This window comes from Schistocerca cancellata, chromosome 3, assembly GCF_023864275.1.
Source record: "Schistocerca cancellata isolate TAMUIC-IGC-003103 chromosome 3, iqSchCanc2.1, whole genome shotgun sequence".
Lineage (NCBI taxonomy): Eukaryota > Metazoa > Arthropoda > Insecta > Orthoptera > Acrididae > Schistocerca > Schistocerca cancellata.
Genome location: NC_064628.1, coordinates 562,728,502 through 562,749,531, shown reverse-complemented (window position 1 = coordinate 562,749,531; position 21,030 = coordinate 562,728,502). Strand labels below are relative to the sequence as shown.

At 41.5% G+C, this 21,030-nt stretch overlaps 1 protein-coding gene across 1 annotated transcript in view; it reads right to left on the bottom strand.

The window, feature by feature from the left end:
• Window positions 1-624: 624 nt before the first annotated feature.
• Window positions 625-21,030, bottom strand: part of LOC126175417 (cholinesterase-like) — a 93,350-nt gene continuing 72,944 nt past the window's right edge. Inside the window, exons 8-10 of the mRNA XM_049922216.1 lie at window positions 20,582-20,711; window positions 13,720-13,852; window positions 625-1,252 (exon numbers count right to left, since the gene is read on the bottom strand). Coding sequence (XP_049778173.1) covers window positions 1,084-1,252; window positions 13,720-13,852; window positions 20,582-20,711 — 432 coding nt within the window. The 3' untranslated portion in view covers window positions 625-1,083. The remainder of the gene's footprint in view (window positions 1,253-13,719; window positions 13,853-20,581; window positions 20,712-21,030) is intronic.

The following is a 21,030-nucleotide window of genomic DNA, read 5'->3' as shown; positions in this document are numbered from 1 at the left end:
GACATACAAGTACGCTGCTGGCCGTCTAGCATAGTACCAACTGCTCTGGCCTTCGAATCCACAGAATCTGTGACACTGCAGACCAATATTTTCCAGAAGGTCACGTCAATTTTTTGTCTCTCTCTCTTCTTCTTCAGATCATCACCAAAGCAAAAGGTGCTTTAGTGCAATTTAACTTTCTGATTGCACAACAATGAAGATAAATACAGCACTAGAATGCCGTTGTGCTAACAAGAGGAAATCCGAGCGTCGATTCAATAATCTCTGGCAGTGATATTTTGACTTATTAACGAGTGACATTACTACTGCATCCAATATGGAGCTACGTAGACTGAAGTTACAATGGTAACAGTTTTTGAGAGGTTTTCAGCAATGTATTACGACTATATAAGGCTTAAGCTTGTTTCTGTTTATCCTTTTGTCGTTAGTTTTGGGCAAAAGTAGCATTCTTTTGTATCATTTCACGCCCGAAAGAGGAATAATGAGAGTTCGTAGGTCTTGAATGTCTACTGTGTTGCGAGCGTCTGGGGATAGGAAAGGATGTTTAACATTAATACGATAGTAAAAATATGTCATATCACTTTGTATTTTATTTCGGTATGCCAGTGCTACATGGAAAACCGCGTACATACTTCTACATTTTTTTTTACGTATTACAACTCCACAAACATTTTTATTTTGTTAAAATCAGTTTAATCGAAGAAGAACCACTAAGAACTCTCAGAGTTACATACATCTTCGTCTGTATATTTGTCTAAGGGCAAGTACGTATTTTCCATAGAGCAGTGTTTGATGGAGGATAAAAGGTACACATGAATGGGTTTACAACAAGAGCATTAACTTCCAAATATTCATTTGCAGTGATGCGTGGAATTAATTAATATTAAGCCACTACCAGCGGATTTCAACGTACCATTTGCTACTTCTATTTGTCAAGAGACTGAATAAAAGAACTGAGTTTATTATAAAATATACCAGGTAATGCACAAATCTTGGTTGTGGCGAACCACGCATAATATTATACAACTTGTTCTGTATTTTGTGCAGCGTCGTGTGAGCCAGTGCTGTTGAAAACGTTTCTCACTAGTAGGTGCCAGGGTACGGCAACAGTGGTACGTTCTCGTTCCAGAAGTCCATGCGCTCGCCAAGCCTGTCGTGTGCGAGCGAGAAGTTAGCCTGCATCAGCAGGTAGCTGCGGCTGCTCAGGTCGTACGGCTCCCACACCACAGGATCCGCCTCTGGAGTGGGATTTCTGGGAGAGGAAACCACAAGAATGACAAAAAAATGGCTGTGACCTCTATGGGACTTAACTTCTAAGGTCATCAGTCCCCTAGAACTTAGAACTACTTAAACCTAACTAAACTAAGGACATCACACACATCCATGCCCGAGGCAGGATTCGAACCTGCGACCGTAGCGGTCGCGCGGCTCTAGACTGTAGCGCCTAGAACCGCTCGGCCACCCCGGCCGGCCACAAGAATGTCAGTCGCGCTTTTTTTATCCTTCATTAATGTCAACAGTGAGTCTATTAACAGTTCGTTGTCAACATTTTACACTCTGCTTTTGCACAGTCCTATAAACTGAAAACTGCTTGCTATTTCTACAGAATCGTCGCTTTGATCTTAATTCGTACTTCCAGCATTCAAATTTACGTTGTATTAAGTAAAATAATTTCTGCAGACATATTTTTATCTGAGAATCTGTTTATTTCAGTAGTCGTAAAACATCCGTAAAGCAAATACCTTGCAGGAAATTACAATCATTTTCACTAAAAAAACTAGCTCGAAATTACGTTGTTCATCATGTATTTATCTGATACAGAAGATGTTTCATAGGCGCGATAGGCAGAATGTTCCAGATTCATTTTGTCCAGTTTAACGTTCTTTCCACACCAGTTTCTATTGAAGTTAATGTGTTCCACTTATTTCCAAACCCAATATTCTCTACAATAATTTCAGTTATTACAGTTAATGTTTTTAACAGACAACCTTGTGAATAGGGCAACCACAGCTGCGAGTAATCATCTTGGGTATTAATCAGCCGCTTCAGCTGTATTTACTCCTTTATCTTTAGATCATTACAAGTTTCGTGGCACTAAAAGCCACGTCTTGTGGTTAACGTCTATATAACAATAATTCCAGAAGGACAACAACCCTGATATTTCTATTGATATGATAATTTTGAAAAATTGTTTTAAGATTTAAAATTTTTTGGAAAACTGTTAGAAACTTTTACATAAGAATATTAAAATATTTCTACTCACATAACTAAAACATTAGATATAGTAAGCTCAGAACTTTGTACACAACATTCGTTGTCCGTCAGAACAAAACACCGTTAAAACGCGGAATGTCATGGAACAACACAGCAGAATTCTAATCCAGTATGGTGGATGGGTCCTAAACAGATTATACCATAGTGATCCATTGATAATGTGAAAAATAATGAAAAACTCTTAAGACCTTATTTGAGGCTTGCGTTAAAAAACGTCTTGTGACTAGGGCTTCCTGTTGGGTAGACCGTTCGCCGGGTGCAAGTCTTTCGATCTGACGCCACTTCGGCGACTTGCGCGTCGATGGGGATGAAATGATCAGGATTAGAAGAACACAACGCCCAGTCCCTGAGCGGAGAAAATCTCCGACCTAGCCGTGAATCGAACCCGGGCCCTTAGGATTGACAGTCTTGCGCGCTGACCACGCAGCTACCGGGGGCTGACAGTGTTGCGTTAAAAACCGAGAAGTACTTGCAACACATTGGAGGGATGTTCTACCGGGACAAGACCCGTCAAGCGAATAGCTATTAACTAAAAAGCGTAACCTGAAAACCGCACTGAACACTTCTCCGGTCTGCACGCAATCGGCAACAGGAGCCGCGGCCGCGTACTGTATCCTAGAGCCACGCGCTGACAATGCGCGGGGTCAACTGAATGATCGGTGGTCTTCTGGGGGTCACACGAGTGGAGGAAGAGAACAAGTCAACCTTGTTGCTCATGTACTGTAATACACTTCCGTCCAAAACGTTCTGAGACTGATTTTATTCCTGTCGGGTCAGGCAGCAACAGCCGTCTAAGACACTAGCAGCAACGGGAAAGTAACAGAGGTTGTGACATTTTACGAGTTCCTAACCAGGAGCGAATTATGCATTCGCAGTTTAGTTTCTTGAGTTTTTGCGTGTTAATTTAATATTTAATAGACACAGTTCTCGCATTTTCGTTTGTATTGGGAAGTAAACCGATTTTGTGACGTATTACAAGTTCTTAATCAGCCGCGAAATATTTAGTGTCAGCTGAGTGCTTTGATAGTATTAATATAATTAATCTAATTTTTTAGTCGCAGTTCTTGAGTTTTCTTCTGTACTTACAGTGGATTTCCGCAGCTCGTGTCGACTGACCTTTGTTTGGCTGTGTAGTGCAGTTTTCCACGGTCTCTGACAGTGTCTGTGACAGTTGTGTGCGGACGCGAGCCGAGCTGGCGACACTTCGCTCTCCACTCCAGGCTGTGACGGTTTCGGTTACACAGCTCACAGCTTGAAGCTGCAGTGGACGGGTGTCACAATTGTGGGCCGGCTGTGGAGATCCAACGGACGTCCACCACTTCTCAGTTCGCCGATCGGTCACCACCGGTGGCCAGCCCAGTTACTGCTCGCACTGAGGTTGGCCCCTCACGTATGGTCGATGGGGGTTTGCCTCGGGACGTTGCGGGTGGAGAAATACATCCCAGTGGGCTGCACGTGAGGCCTCCCCGTTAGTCTGACAAAAGGGTTCTGGGTGCCGTACGTGGCTGACACTGCCTTCAACCAGACGCAGTCGCTTGTCCTGTTCCAGAGGAAACCTCTCAACCAGCAAGATCCGGGTAGTCAACTAAGGTGGGGTTATTTGTAATTGGCATCTCCAATACTAGGCGCGTTATCGGGCCACTTAGGGACATGGCTGCCAAAAAGGGTGTGGGGCGGCGGTTATACTTGTGAAAATTAATATAATTACTGTATAAATGTTTGAATGTTGAATCAGTTTCAGGCTTTTTGAATGTTGTTAATGCTGTCTTTCGCCGTTCTCAGCACTGGCTCTCTATTTACTTTTTAGCCCCCAGAAAGTGACTTAACAAAACGTGAAGCCTGTAATTAGAGTTCCTAGCGCCCACTTCATCTGAGAATACCATTATAGATGCAGCTTATAGCTCTGAGGAATTAGGAGATTGTCCGGGATTTCTAATCAAAAACGATTTTCCAAAATAGTTGAGTATATTCTGAAATTCACTGATAACAACACAAGTATCCCTACAACCTAACTAACAGAGCAGTTCAGAGTCTAATGCGCTGATGCAACTATAAATGTCCGAATTAAATGTTAAAAAGAATGCTCGCCAAAATTTGATGAGAATATTTCATCAAACGCCACACTAAATAATTGGTAGAATGTCTGTCCCGCGACGGCACGTGGAAATACGACAATACGAAAACTGAAGCTAGATAATGAAAATCATCCCAGAATTAACCCTTCACTTGAAATGATTTCATGGTTCCGCGTATCTCTAGTAACTTAATACGGCACCCGAGGCTGTTTGTAGCAGGGATACCGATGCGACGCGACTCCCGACACAGATGGCGTGTTATTCAGCGTCTGGAGAGAACTGGGGCATTCCTTCCTCGCGCAGCGTTCTTATATATATAGCCGCGGAGCAGACGGCTAAGGGAACGCCAGATCAAATCGGCTCTCCCGACTAGCCGCTGGGCTAGTAACGCACCACTTCAAGTTACATAATAATTTATAGCTTTTGCTGATGGCCGATGAAGCTCTTAATTTAAACGTGCATTCAACACGCAGGTAAGTATTGATAATAAAATTTTGACGTGGCTGAGTTCAATATTTTGGGCGAGAGAATTAATTAAATTACACTGCACGCAGTAGATGAGCTCTGAACTGGCCCTTTTGAGATCCGCTATCGCTATAATTTTATAGGTATTCAAAAGAAACTTTTCACATCTTCATAGTCATAGCGGACCTCCAACCTATTTAAATCTAAACATCCTAGCCTTATTTATTAGCCTACTTAATCTATCTTGCTTCCTTCAGTTTTGAGACGAAAACCAGAAAATCATGAATTTCCACTAAAGTCTTAATTTGTGAAATCCAAAGTACTGTTTTTATTAAATCATTATGAAAGATGAATCTAAATATAAATTTTGAAGTCTCTAGCTCTTTTCTGTTGCGCCAATGATTTTTTTAGAAAAACGTCCAAATTTCAAAAATGGCTGAAGTTATCGAACTGATATTTAACACACATTAATTTAGTATTATTCCTGACATGCTAGAAAAGTTTTAGGTCATTTGCTTGATTTTTAAGGTATTGCGCAACATTTATGACGTCAGAGCTAGTTACAGCAGACTGGCTGGCACACAATGGAAACTGATGTGAATTTACTACAGCGTGAGTAGGCTGCTTCCCTACAAGGGGAAGAAAGTCAATGTGTGCTCCTTGTGTATAGCGAGTGGAGTCATTCCAGGCATGGAACGGGTCCTTCCGGATGCCATGAAGAGCACAGGATGCAGCCAATTGCAGATTGGGGCTCATGTTGGCACCAATGATGTGTGTCGCTTTGGATCGGAAGATGTTCTCTCCGGTTTCGAGAGGCTAGCAAAAGTTGTGAAGGATGCCGGTCTTGCTTGAGAGATGAAAGCAGTGCTCACTATTTGTAGCATAGTCGACAGGATCGATTGCCGACCTCTGGTACAGAACAGAGTGTAGGGTCTGAATCAGATACTCAGACGGTTCTGCGACCGTGTAGACTGCAGATTCATCGACTTGCGCCAAAAGATAGTTGGTTCTCGTATTGCACTGAATAATTCATGTGTCAACTACACGCAGGAGACGGTTACACCGGTAGCTGTGTCTGTGGTGTGGAGTGGGCGGTTTTTTAGGTTAGAGATTCTCGGGAAAACACCAAAAGTGCTTCAGTCTCCAAGGTTGCAGGCCGAACACAGTATGAACGTAGATACAGGAACCTTCGGTATAACAGTTGTAAATTATCGTAGCTGTGCTGGGAAAGTACTAGGGCTTCAAACGCTAACAGAAATCACAAATGCTCAAATCCTAACAGACAGCAAAAGCTGGCTAAAGCCAGAGATAAGTTCAGCCGAAATTTTTGCGAAATACCTAACGGTGTTCAGAAAGGACAGGCTAAACACATTTGGTGGAGGCGTGTTTGTTGCTGTTAGAAGTAATTTGTCTTGTAGCGAAATTGAAGGACATGGTTTCTATGAGTTAGTACGGGTAGAGGACATTCTTGGCACCCAGAATAAAATAATAATGGGTTCTTTCACCGATCTCCCAATTCAGATAATACAACTGCTGAAAGATTCAAACAAGACTTTCATTTCGAACACGTACACGACTCATTTAGTTAGTGGTGACTTCACCCGTTCAAAAAACGGGTCAGAACACTGTTGCAGAAGCAACGAGAAAAGCATGACAAATTTAGACGAACCCAAAATCTCCAGTATTGGCGATCTGTCACATAAGTTCGAAATTTAGCGCGATCTTCAATCCGAGACGCTATTAATAGTTTCCACAAAGAAACTTTGTTACGAAACCTGGCAGAAAATGAAAAGAGATTCTGGTAGTATGTAAAGTATGCTAGTGGAAAGACTCAATCAATGCCTTCTCTGCACGATAGAAATGAAAATACTATCGACAGCAATACTACTAATACAGAGTTACTAAACACAACCTTCCGAAATTCCTTCACCAAAGAAGTAAACATTCCGGAATTCGAATTAAGAGCAGCTGCCACCATGGAAAACTTAGAAGTAGATAACCTCGGAGTAGTGAAGCAACTTAAATCACGTAATAAAAGGAGGCCTTCCAATCTAGACTGCATACTAGTTAGGTTCCTTTCAGAGTATGCTGCTACAAGAGCTCCATACTTAACAATCATGTACAACCGCTCGTTAGACGGAAGATTCACACTCAAAGATTGGAAGGTTACACAGGTCACACCAATATTCAAGAAAGGTTGCAGAAGTAATCCGCTATATTTCAGGCCCGTATCATTCAAGTCAATATGCAACAGGATTTCTTTTGGAACAGATATTGTGTTAGAGCGTTATAAATTACCTAGAAGCGAACGGTCTACTAACACATAGTGAACACTGATTTAGAAAAAAAAAATTCTTGTGAAACACAACTAGGCACGAAGTGTTGAGAGCTATCGACAAGGGATTTAAAACTGATCCCGTATTTCTAGGCGTTTGACACTGTACCACCCAAGTGGCTTGTAGTATAATGGAATATGTTTAGGTTATGTTTATGGATTCGTGATTTCCTGCCAGAGAGGTCAAAGTTCGCAGTAATTGGCGGAAAATCATCGAGTAAAACAGAAGTGATATCTGTCGTTCAACAAGGTATTGTTATAGGTCGCCTGCTGTTCCTTACCTACCTAAACGATATAGGAGGCAACTGAGCAGCCATCTTAAGTTGTTTCCAAATGATGTTGTTTATCGTCCAGTAAAGATCAAAACAAATTGCAAATCGATTTAGAAAAGATATCTGTACTGCGAATATATTGGCAATTGTTCCTAAATAATGAAAAGTGTGTGGTCACCCACTTGAGTTCTAAAAAGAATCTGTAAAAACTTAGGTTACACGATAAATCAGTAAAATCTAAAGGCAGTAAATTCAACTAAACACTTAGGAACTACAATTACGAACAAGCTGAATTGGAAAGAATACAGAGAAAATTTTGTAGGGAAAGCAAATCAAAGACAGTTTTATTGGCAGAAACGTACAGATTTTTAAAGAAACTTCTTGCACTACTATCGTCCGTCGTCTTTTGGAGTACTGCTGCGTGAACTGGGATCCTTACCAGATAAGATTAACGTTCAAAGAAGAGCAGCACGTTTTGCATTATAATATGGGCGAGAGAGTGTCACGGACATGATACAGGAGTTTGGTGGATATCATTAAAACAAAGGCGTTTTCCGTTGTGGCGGAATCTTCTCACAAACTTTCCATCACCAACTTTCTCCTCAGAAGGTGGAAACATTTTGTTGACGCCAACCCCACCCCTTTTTTTGGGGGGCGGGGGTGTCATCAGTCTTCCGACTGGTTTGATATGGCCCTCCATGAATTGCTTCTCTGTGCTAGCCCCTTCATCTCAGAATAGCATTTGCAACCTATGCCCTCAATTATTGGCTGGATGTACGTATTGCAATCTCTGTCTTCCTCTACAGTTTTAGCCCTCTACAGCTCCCTCTAGTACCATGGAAGTCAACCCTCATGTCTTAACAGATGTGTAATCATATTGGCACTTCCGTTCAGTGTTTCCACATATTCCTTTCCTCTTCGATTCTGTGCAGAACGTCCTCATTCCTTACCTTATCAGTCCACCTAATTTTCAACATTTGTCTGTAGCACCACATTTCAAATGCTTCGATTCTCTTCTGTTCCGGTTTTCCCACAGTCCATCTTTCACTACCACACAATGCTGTACTCCACACGTAGGTTCTCAGAAATTTCTTCCTCAAATTAAGGCCTATGTTTGATACTAGTAGAATTCTCCTGGCCAGGAATGCACTTTTTGCCATTGCTAGTCTGCTTTTGGTATCCTCCTTGCTCCGTCCGTGTCTATTTTACTACTCAGGTAGCTGAATTCCTTTACCTACTTCGTGACCATCAATCCTGATGTTATGTTTCTCACTGTTCTCATTTCTAGTACTTCTCATTACTTTCGTCTTTCTTAAATTTTACACTCAATCCCTATTCTCTACTCATTAGATTGTTAATTCCGTTCAGCAGACCATGCGATTATTTTTCACTTTCACTCAGTATAGCAATGTTGTCAGTGAATCGCTTCATTCATATCCTTTCACCTTGAATTTTAATTCCACTCCTGAACCTTTCTTTTATTTCCATCATTGCTTCTTCGAAGTACCGATGTACAGATTAAACAGTAGGGGGGAAAGATTACATACCTGTCTTAAACCCTCTTTAATCCGAGCACTTCCTTCTTTGTGGCCCACTCTTATTAATCCATCATGGCTCTTGTATATATTGTATATTACCCGTCTCTCCCTAAAACTTACCCCTATTTTTCTCAGAATCTCGAACATCTTGCACCATTTTACACCGTCGAAAGCTTTTTCCAGGTCGACAAATCCTATGAACGTGTCTTGATTTTTCTTTAGTCTTGCTACCGTTATCAACCGCGACGTCAGAATTGCCTCTCCCCCACCTTTACGATTTCTAAAGCCAAACTGATCGTCACCTAACACATCTTCAATAATCTTTTCCATTCGTCTGTATATTATTCTTGTCAGCAACTTGGATGCATGAGCTGTTACGTTGATTGTCCGATATTTCTCGCACTTGTCAGCTTCGGAATTGTGTGAATAATTTTCCGAAAATCAGATGGTATGTCGTCAGACTCATACATTCTACAGACCAAAGAGAATATTCGTTTAGTTGCCACTTCCCCCAATGATTTTAGAAACTCTGACCGAATGTTATCTATCCCTTCTGCCTTATTTGATATCAATTCCTCCAAAGCTCTTTCAAATTCTGATTCTAGTATTGGATCCCCTATCTCTTCTAAATTGACTCCTGTTTCTTGTTCTATCATATCAGACAAATCTTCCCCCTCATAGAGGCATTCAATGTACTCTTTCCACCTATTCGCTCTCTTCTCTACATTTAGCAGTGGAATTTTCGTTGCACTCTTAATATTAACATCCTTGCTTTTAGTGCTACCGAAGGTTGTTTTGACTTTCCTGTATGCTGAGTCTTTCTTTCCGACAATCGTTCCTTTTTCGATTGGTTCACATTTATCATGCAACCATTTCTTCTTAGCTTCCCTGCAATTTGTATTTATTTTATTCCTCAGCAACTTGTATTTCTGTATTCCTGAGTCCCCCGGAACATATCGGTACTTCCTCCTTTCATCGATCAAATGGAGTATTTCTTCTGTTACCCATGGTTTCTTAGCAGTTACCTTCTTTGTACCTACGTTTTTTCTTTCTGACTTCTGTTATGACTCATTTTAGAGATGTCCATTCCTCTTCAATGGTACTGCCTACAGAGGTATTCCTTACTGCTGTATCTACAGCCTTAGAGAACATTAAGCGTATCTCGTCATTTCTTAGTACTTCCGTATCCCACTTCTTTGCGTATAGATTCTTTCTGACTAATGTCTTAAACCTCAGCCTACTTTTCGTCAGTACTACATTGTGATCTGAGTCTATATCTGTTCCTGCGTACGCCTTACAATCCTGTACCTGATTTCGAAATCTCTGTCTCACCATGATGTAATGTAACTGAAATCTTCCCGTATCATCCGGCCTTTTACAAGTATACCTCCTCCTCTTGCGATTCTGACGCCAACCTACATAGGGAAAACCGATCATGATAGTGTAATAAGGAAAATCGGAGCTCTCACAGAAAGATAAATGTGTTCACCTTTTTTACGCGTGTATTTCGAGATTGGATTAATAGAGAATCATTGTGAAGTGTGATTTGCAGAGTAATCATGTAGAAGTAGATGTATACCTGACGTTAGCGCAGTTAACTACGGTCCAGCTTCAAATAAGGAAAGTAAGAGATGGTTTATAGTAATCATTTATGAGTAGGTGGTATGAAAGTGTGGATTAGGTTCAAAATGGTTCAAATGGCTGTAAGCACTATGGGACTTAACATCTGAGCTCATCAGTCCCCTAGACTTGTAACTAATTAAATCTAACTAACCTAAGGACATCACACACATCCATGCCCGAGGCAGGATTCGAACCTGCGACAGTAGCAGCAGCGCGGTTCCGGATTGAAGCGCCTAGGACCCCTCAGTCACAGCGGCCGGCTGTGTATTTGGGCTCGTAGTGTGTCAGCATTGTTATGTCACCAGTCTCAATGGGGAAACATATCTAAATCAAACGTTCAAGAATTCTCCAGGATATTTTCAAGAAGATAAAAGTGTATGCAAAGATTTTCGCGCACACGTTTACCCCCGTATAAAACCAATGACGCGTGGATGCCTCCCACGACTGGATTGAAATACAAAACGCGGACATTTCGTTTCTGTAAAAAAATCATCATGCTTTACGAGACCTGGTGTTATCAATAGGAAACTATCACAAACCGATAGTCAGAAATTCGCAAGAAATGTTAACGCGTTAAAGACATAACCGACCTCGAAGCCAATGAGACATCCCCAAGAAGAGCTTTTCTGACAGTTTTACTTGGTTGTATGAACGTTCTGAGCGTTTTCCTCATGTGGTGGCGGTGGGAGGGGGGATGAAGAACAGCTGAAGCGTTAAAACCACTATTATAACTTTTCTTTTTTTTTCTTTTTATAATCAGGTCTCAAAACGTTCTTGGGATATGCTTGGGTACACAATGGTATGCTGTCCACATAGTGGTCAAGACGTGACTGTTGATGACTGTCCCTCTCTTTCGGTTGCGGCTCTACCGAGGTCATCCATTACGCAGAGAAGGTTCTTGCGCGAATTCCTGCAAGTCTTAAGTTTTTCCAAGTTTTCTCAATCGGATTCACGTCAGAAGATACAGTATGCTATTACATTCAGTTCGTTCAGGTTCCCTGGAGAAAAATGTTAACGAGATTGACATGGCGAGCTGATATACATCGCCTTAAATGAATTTCTGGCTGAACCATATTTAGGAACATCACGCCTCCATAGGACACAGCTCCCGGGTTTCCCTCGCTCTGATAGGCGGCTGACATCGTAATTGCGAACCAGATTGATAGTGAGCCACCTTACTGATGTGCCGGGGATTACACGTCTCCTCACTCCTCTTGGATGATTATCAGATGTCAGCAAAATCCTGAATTCTCCGACTGAGAGAACTCGATGAAATTGATCCAAGTTCTGTTCTATCTCTGCTCCACAAGACATTATTTGTCGTGTGGAAATGGTTATGTACTGTTCATTTGACCCAGTCATTCTACTTGTCTTTTAAAAACACCACGCAGCTCTGTCTGGTTCTCTTCAGAATACCTACTCTTGTACTAGACGAAACAATACTCGTCAGTACAGTGGTGGGCTCTTAGCTTTACCGTTGTAGGAGGCTGATTTGATAGTGCAACATACAAAATGTTAGATCACTTTTTTTTCGAATTGAACAAAATAAAAAAAAATTAGCTTTGTTACCATCGATGTGAACCGAGCGAGGTGGCGCAGTGGTTAGCACACTGGACTCGCATTCGGGAGGACGACGGTTCAATCCCGTCTCCGGCCATCCTGATTTAGGTTTTCCGTGATTTCCCTAAATCGCTTCAGGCAAATGCCGGGATGGTTCCTTTGAAAGGGCACGGCCGATTTCCTTCCCCATCCTTTCCTCCCCCGAGCTTGCGCTCCGTCTCTAATGACCTCGTTGTCGACGGGACGTTAAACACTAATATCCTCCTCCTCCACCATCGATGTGCACAGGAATGTCGTGAGTATTTACTACTGTCACAGAACATCTGTATCACTTGATACAGAGTGAGATAGTAGTCTCTTCTCACAGTGTACAATTGAAAATTTACGCAGAGTACCGTTTAACACAATTGTTGCACTAATGGTTCGGTAGAAAGACGATGCTATCATAGTCGCCGGCCGAAGTGGCCGTGCGGTTAAAGGCGCTGCAGTCTGGAACCGCGAGACCACTACGGTCGCAGGTTCGAATCCTGCCTCGGGCATGGATGTTTGTGATGTCCTTAGGTTAGTTAGGTTTAACTAGTTCTAAGTTCTAGGGGACTAATGACCTCAGCAGTTGAGTCCCATAGTGCTCAGAGCCATTTGAACCATTTTTGAATCATATTCGGTGATGATTGTTGACTGGGCTGAGTGGCACTTCGCTCTGCCGTAGGTAAGCCAGCCGATGTGGTGGCGTGTGGAAACTCTTCTGGGCGTGTCTACGCCATCGTCTCTCATTCCTCGTTGCTTCTGGCGGCGACTATGTTTACTTGTGTTTTCGTCGCGAGGTACCAACTTTGCCGCAGCATCTCGTTCTTTGAACAACGCCACACCTACGAACCATAATTGGTGGCAGGAAATCTCTACGATGCCTCTATTCATTGTTCTGTAGTTGCTATAGTGACAGTATGTTTGGAAGTAGTCGCTGTGATGTACTGCAATTAGGCGATCAGCTTCCCGTGCTCTTGTCGGAAAATTTTTGCCATCAAGGGACACTATACACATGACCTGTGCTTAAGGTTACGTTACCTTACCAGGCGTGGTGGCAGTCCGAACAGTGTACAAACGCCGCAGTTCCCGTTGACGATTGGAGACTAGGTGCATTCTACTGAACTGCACTGAGAATGCAGACTAACCTCCATTACACAGGAGCCTGTACCTAATAATTATATGTGGTTAAAAGGATATTACGAGAAGTAAAATGAACTATGCAAGATTTTTTTTTATTTCTGATGTTCATCTGCAGTCAGGAAATTGAAACGCAAAGCCTCATAGGCATATAGGTCATTGTGAAAGAGTCATCGTCTCAAAAGGAAAATGAAATGATTACAGTAGGAAGTAACTGCTGTTGTGTGAATAATTCAAAGAAATCATGCGAAAACGAACCAAAAACGCGAGAGGTATATTTATTACAACAACCAAGACTGAACATAACATTCACGCGAAAACGGCAGAAACACGCGAACAAAAATTAAGCACAGAAAAAAAGGAGCAGAATTAAAGATTACTCCTTAGTCTACATTTATTTCATAGACACGTACCCGTATTTTGCAAAGTTGGTCCAGAGACGTAACACGTTTCTGCGTACTCGGTCCTCCTCGGACTCGGGATCCAAATTATACTCAGTATCCTTCCGCACAAAGAGAGACGGCAGTTCTCCGCCATGTATGACGCCTGCAAAAATGGTTGTTTTCATTATTCTCGTAGAGAGACTAATAAAGATGAGAATATCAAAGTACAGGTTTTACATAATACTCTTTTGCAGACATTATTACATTTAAGATTTGTTCTTGGTCTAGTTCCACTAACAAACTCTAGAAAGATGATTACATTGAACTCAAAGATGTGACTATAAAGAAGTTCTTTTGCGACAAATAAAAGTTAAGGTCACACACCAGTCACTGTACTGTGACATGAGGAGTACAGACGTAAATTTTTATACGAATTCTGTTCTTATGCTTACCCATTTAGCGGATTGCAGCATACCTACAAACTAGGCCCAAAGTTTCGTTGTCATTATTGGTACTCTCCTATTAGTTATCTGGATTAACCATATCAAACCATACTCATTACATTGATAACTGAGCATTTTTGGAGGGTTTTACATTCATACATTGCAAACTGAGCATTTTTGAAGGGATTTATATTCATAACTGCTTTATTTTAATAAACAGTTCAACAAGAGTGTTACTCGCAGGCTGATTCTGCAAGTATCAGACTACAAATCGATTGTTTCCGGTGCAGTTCTCAGTCGTTCTTAGGATTTATGCGTCAATTCATCTCATTTCTATATTATGTGGAAAATTCAAGCTACACAGTGATCGGACGTCAGAGATAAATGTATTATCTCTTACAACTCGCTGGGTAAGTTGGTCCAAGACTGAGGAAGGCATGCCCTTATGATCACCAAGAAGTAGAGCTCTGTGGTTTTCTGACCATTCTTTGATCGAGGACAATTTCAGCTTCTAATTCAGTATGTTCTGAAACCTCTATTATAAGGTAGTTATCAGGATTTGTTATGTGAGTTAACAGATTCACTTTGAAAATGGTGAAGATTTTCCGTTTTAAATTCTTCTCACAGGTCCAGAAGTGTAATCCATGTGTTTTAGTGCGGTATAGTATAGCCAGGAAAACTGAAAAATGCACTGTAAATTAAATTATTCCGAAACAAAAACAGTTCATACCAATTTAATTTTTTCACGTGAACGGTACAGTCAACAGCAGCAGAAAGTCGTAAGTCGGAGGCTTGTTTTCTCAATCGAGAGAGATCCATGGCAGTTACCTACATGATTACACATATATAGTGCGTCGCGGAGGTTACCTTGCACCACTGTTAATTAGTTACTTAGTTAGTTAGTTAGTTACATTTTCCACTGATCAACAACAGCACGGAAAAATCGTTATGATGTGGAACATCTCAAATGCCAAGAAAGCACACGGGTAACAATTTTTTTGTTTACAATGTATATTTCTATTATCTATCTATATATTATCTATCTAAAATGGCACAAAATGCATATATTGTATGTCCAGATTTATTTAGTCATATTCAAGAATTCATCTATGGTATAGAAGGAGTTGTCAAGGAGGTATGATTTCAATTTGTTTTTGAAACTATTACTGCTGTCTGCCAGACATTTTATTTCATCTGGTAATTTATCAAAAAGTTTTATAGCAGCATATTTTACCCCTGCCAAAGATAGGTTTAGTAAAGGATAGTGTAGGTCTTTTTTTTTGGTATTGTAATTATGAATGTCGCTGTAGATTTCAATCTGGTCCATGTTGTTGAGAAAAAATTTCATTACTGAGTAAATGTACTGTGAAGCAGTTGTAAGAATTCCTAACCTTTTAAACAAATGCCTACAAGGTGTGCGATTATGAACCGCACACATTATTCTAACTACTTTCTTTTGAGCGGTATATACCCTTTGCCTAAGTGTTGAGTTGCTCCAGAATATTATTCCATATGACATCAGAGAGTGGAAGTATGCAAATTATGTTAGCTTACTAATTTCTACATCCTCAGAATTGGCAATTATTCTGATTGCAAAAGTTGTTGAATCTAGTCGCTTTAGGAGATCCAAATATGAATTTTTCCGTTAAGATTCTCATCTATATGTACACCCAAAAACTTAGTATGCTGTACCCTGGCTACTGACTTCTTTTGATGTGTTATGTTTATTGAAGGAATTATACTTTTTGCAGCAGAAAATTGGATGTACTGTGTTTTTTCAAAGTTCAGATCAAACCCACTCGCAGCAAACCAACTAATAACTTTTCCAAAGACCTTATTTGTACCATTTTCTATCGGACTTTCTATTACTGGGTTAATATTTATGCTTGTATCATCAGCAACCAGTGTCAGTTCAGCATCTTGTTTCACATAAGAAGGGAGGTCGTTCACATATATCAAGAACAGGAGAGGACCCATGATCGAACCTTGTGGAACACTTAATGTAATTTCACCCCATTAGGTGAAGTGGCAAACTCCTTTGAATCACTTGAATCATATACAGAGACTTTTTGCTTCCTGTTCTGTAGATATGACTTAAACCACGCATATGCTGTCCCATTTATACCATAGAATTGTAATTTCTCTAACACAATGTCATGGTTCACACAATCAAATGCTTTGGATAAGTCTCAGAATATTCATAATGATGACATTTTACTATTTAAAGACTCTATTATGTGGACAGTGAAATTGTATATTGCTGTCTCAGGGAACAGCATTTCTGATATCCGAACTGTGATTTACTAAGTATCCCATTACTGTTGAGATGGCTTACCACTCTTGAGTACATTACCTTCTCAAAGATTTGTGTAAATGCTGTAAGCCAGGATACTGGCTGGTAATTATTGACATTTGTGGTTTTCCCTCATTCTCTACAACATTCCACTCGCAAAAGGAGCGAGAGAAAAGACACTCTATATGCTTTCGAACGAGCCCCGATTTCTCTTGTCTTCGTGGTCCTTAAACGAAATGTACGTTTGTGACTCTGGAGTAGATGCTGTAGAAACGAACAAATTGATATGTGGTATATTTGGTCTATCAAGCCGGGAAACCGCTTCAAACTGGCCTACAGAAGACATCCAAGCTACGCCACATGAGCATCGCCCGAGATTTTGCCTAAATTCGTCCTTGAATATTAAAACCCCTTGTTTTTGCTTTTACAAAGTGTAAAACTGTTGTTTGTTTAAATTTCATTTAAAAATTATCGTGAGTTTTAACAGCACAAACCACCAGGCTTACACAGGTTAATTTTAAATCGAATTTTACATGTAATTAATTGTTACATAACGTGTACTGAAAAATTTTTTTCATTCATTTCCCTCGCGAAAAAGTTTAAATTAATGATGTTATCAAAATAACTAACCAAGCCGGTGACGAAGGAAAGCAAAAGGGATTCTGGAATACCCTTTCTGCGCACTTGCGCTGTAGCTTAGGTGGCTATTCTAGGCCACTTTGAGGCAGTTCCCCAGTCTGCATGTGTCTTGCATTGTACTGTGAGTCTCGACTTCCCCTACACTACTGTGGTACGTTGTAAATAGTTATCGTTTATACCCCTGTGTGCGGGAATCACTGCGCCATTTTCCAGTCACTTGGGACTTTCTGCTGGGCCAGAGATTCACAATAGATGCAGGCTGAGTATAGGGCCAGTGTGGAGGAGTACTCTCTCTGAAACCGAATTTGGATTTCATCTTGACTTGAATTAAATTTGTTCAGCTCTTTAGGTTGCTTTTCAGCGCTAGAGATGCCCATTTCTCTGTCCTCCACACGGGAGTTTGTGTAGTTGATGGTATCGCTGCACGATCTTCCTGCATGAAACGTTTTTTAAACGCGAAGTTTAAAACTACATTTTCGTGCTGGTGCGTTTTATTGCCACATGAGACTGGTGTACGTGTATCTCAATACAAGTCATCGACCCTTTCCGTAATCAGGACCACAATTTTGTAGAATTTTTGGCTACATCTTTTCCCTGACATATGACGATGGAAGTTGTATGCTTTCTATTGATAGAGGAATTAATACCCACTTTTGTCTGTAGACATTTCAGCATTCTTTTTTAAGCCGGCAGTGCAGCAATCTTGACGCGATAATGAACCATACGTATATTATTTTTTTTATTCTGTGGTAAAGTATTAAATTTCAAATGCAAACCTAGGATAATGAATTTCAGATTGTCATTAAGTGATGGAAGAGGGAAGACAAGAGGGAACAATTCATTGATTAATAATTGTGAAAAGAGTTATTACATGTGTACTTGAAAGAACGTCTGAGCTGATATCCAGCTTCATGGTCCAGGTAACCCAGTATTTGTGAAACTGATATGAATGTGAGTCTAAGAGGGACAGCATTGAAAACTAAGGGTTGTTTGCAAAAAAGACGGACAAATCTAAGACTGTAGTAGTGAGGTGTTGTTATGTATTCATTCCAGACACACCGATCTGTTATTGCATCACGGGTTTCGCGGTTACTATCAGTATCTTTTTTTTAAGGCTGTTAGGAAGTTATTCGGCCGCGCAGTGAAACAGAAGTAGCATAAACGAGTGTTTGTTCCCAGCAGCAATGTACACCGCGTCGGCCATCCTCCAGGCCATCCAGCACGCATGCCGGCGCTATGTCGATGGCGCTCGTGACGTCCGCTACCCATGTTCGTGGGCGGCTTTAGCAGCCGTGTGGTACAGGAGCAGGCGGAGGAACGAGCGCAGCCCGCTCACAACCTCCGGATCTTGACCGGCTATGCACCCACAGGCTTACCCGCGGCTGCCGAGCAGCAACGGCACCCGTCACGCACCAGGGGTCGACAGGTACGGTGGCCGATGACGTCTAGGTGGCTTGGAGGCCGCGAGGACGCACCACCCTCAGTCCGACAGCAGAAAGGTTGCAGTCCGTTGGCCAAGGGCAGACGCTGGCCACACAGGCTTCTCTCACCGGGAAAGGTTCCCTGTCCAGCAGTGCTTCTGGCCACAACTTGACAAGTTGTCAGCGGACATGCAGCGAGCAGACTTCCATCATCCTAATTATTAGTATGGTTGCCCTTGAACACAGACACTCATTCTCTCCAGTTGAAGATGCAGACTGAATGACTGCACCACTAATTACCTTAATCCTGTAGGCTCGAATGTTAATACATTTATTGCTACGCTTCAGGCGTAGGCTTATTGGAGGGGAGGGGCGAATTTGTTCCACATTACTCGTCCCTTTGGCTCGCTCCAGAGCTCCCCACTGAGTACGAGCTGATAGGAGCTATCATATTTGCAAACGTGTGAGTTTTCGCAGCACGCAAGTGCTCCATGTTACAAGATGTTATACTACGTTGCTGCGTTAGTGGGTCTTCGTGCTTCGCTCATCGGCGGTGTCGCAAAAGCAACCGGCCGCAGTGTTTGAAATAATGTAGGAAGCTCTGCCGTGTGACTACTTGATTATCGGACTGAGTTACTCTTTATTACCTGGCAGCCGTCGGAACAAAACTTATATTTTTTAAGCTGAGCTTTTATAGATTAAATTAATATGAAAATGAGGTTATTTGTTTCCAGTAACTTTGTGCAGTGTGCAGTTTTTAAATCGCTACGTGAGGCCAACGCAGACATTTATTCTCTGTTCTAACATCTTGTTTTGTAAGGTGCATCCGGAGCGATGGAACCATTTTTAAGGCAGTCAGGTTCTGAATCTAGGTCCCCACTCATGCTTTCTGTACTGGTAAATTAATTTTTCCAGGTGATTTATAGCTAACCCCGCTATTTCTGTTGTTCGGCCAAGATTAAAAGAAGAACTTTATTGTTACAGTACTGCACCCTTCCGGATTGGAGGTTATCTTAAATACTCTTCAGAAAATGAACGTCTTAATCTGAGTTAGGGAGCCGGCACATTGGGTTCGCTTACTCCACCTGAGACCACCAGAGATGTGTCCAAAGTCAGTATCTGAGGCCACCAGGAAGGAAGAAAATTGAAATGAGCCTATGGCATTCTTGGTCGGGAGGCCCCTATTCGGCGAAGTTCGGCCGCTAAGTGCAGGTCTTATTTCATTCGACGCCACACTGGGCGATCCGCGCACCTGTGGTGATGATGAAATGATGATGAAGACAATATAACACCCAGTCCACGAGCGGAGAATATCTCCAACCCGGCAGGGAATCGAACCCGGGACCGCTTGCACGGGAGGCAAGCACGTTGTCACCCAGCCAAGCAGGCGGACACAGGGAAAGCATTAGACATCAAAGACAAATTTACTGATAAAATATCCGGTAGTGTACGTTACAAGATATATAAGGCCGTATACTACTGCCTCCACCTCGCGACATGCCCTTGATCCAAGAATCACAGAAATGATAAAGAGATGTACTATCAGCAGCTGTACGGCGCCTTAAAATAATGACAGGTCTGAAATGCCCCCCTTTTGATGGTAACAGTGACCTGTTTAATCACAATCTCAATTTTACAATTGCCGAACGAGGATAAGACACTAGTTTCGTATCTGACAGGACGCCGATTGAGATGCCTCTATGGACATCCAGATTGAGATTAAGAATAAGGCTGGAATGGTTCCTTAAAAACCGTTTTCCTTCGCCGCCTGTCCCCAGACTCGCTTATGCTGCGTAGCTAATCACGTCCTCCTTGACGGGGCGCAAAACCATTGACTTTTGGTCTGTGAAATGACTTGTCAAAACTGTCCGTAAAAGTGTTTCGGCTGAGTGATCGAAGTTCCTAAAAACAATAGTCTGATTAAAAATAATTTCTCTGGCAACATGTAGAAAAGCTGCTGTGGATCTTATTTACTTTATATTTGCTTGACTTTTAACTAGTAACACGTTAAATTACAAGGAAGTTTTATCTTAAAGCCTTTTCTATTTTACGAGTCTGAGTTTGTGTAATAGAATACAAATTAATGTAGAGCTTACCCCACGGTGAAGTAGGCACGTTCACTCCTGCGTAGTCGAAGGTGTAATAATAAATAGTCACGTTGGAGATACTGCTCAATTTTCTTATCAACGAATCAGTGGGCTCGAAGGTTCCAATATCGTTGTTAAACTGCAACAACGGGAAAATCATTTAAAGACGTTACAGCTTCATGGGTATAACGCTGGCAGTAGAAAGATCTTACACCATCTGAACGAGTGGGAAAATGAAAAAGAGTAGTATCGTGGTAGTGTCGAAATAATGTATTGAATGTTCCGGAGAATAATTTATTTACTAGAACACATTTTCCTTAGATCAGATTAAACTGACGTTATGATTTTTTGAACAACCCAACAATGACTTCCTGATCCGCAATTGTCTGAAAGTTGCAACGGTATGTTTAATTTATCTTGTCTTCCTTCATTTACGTTTTTATAAGAACTGACAACCG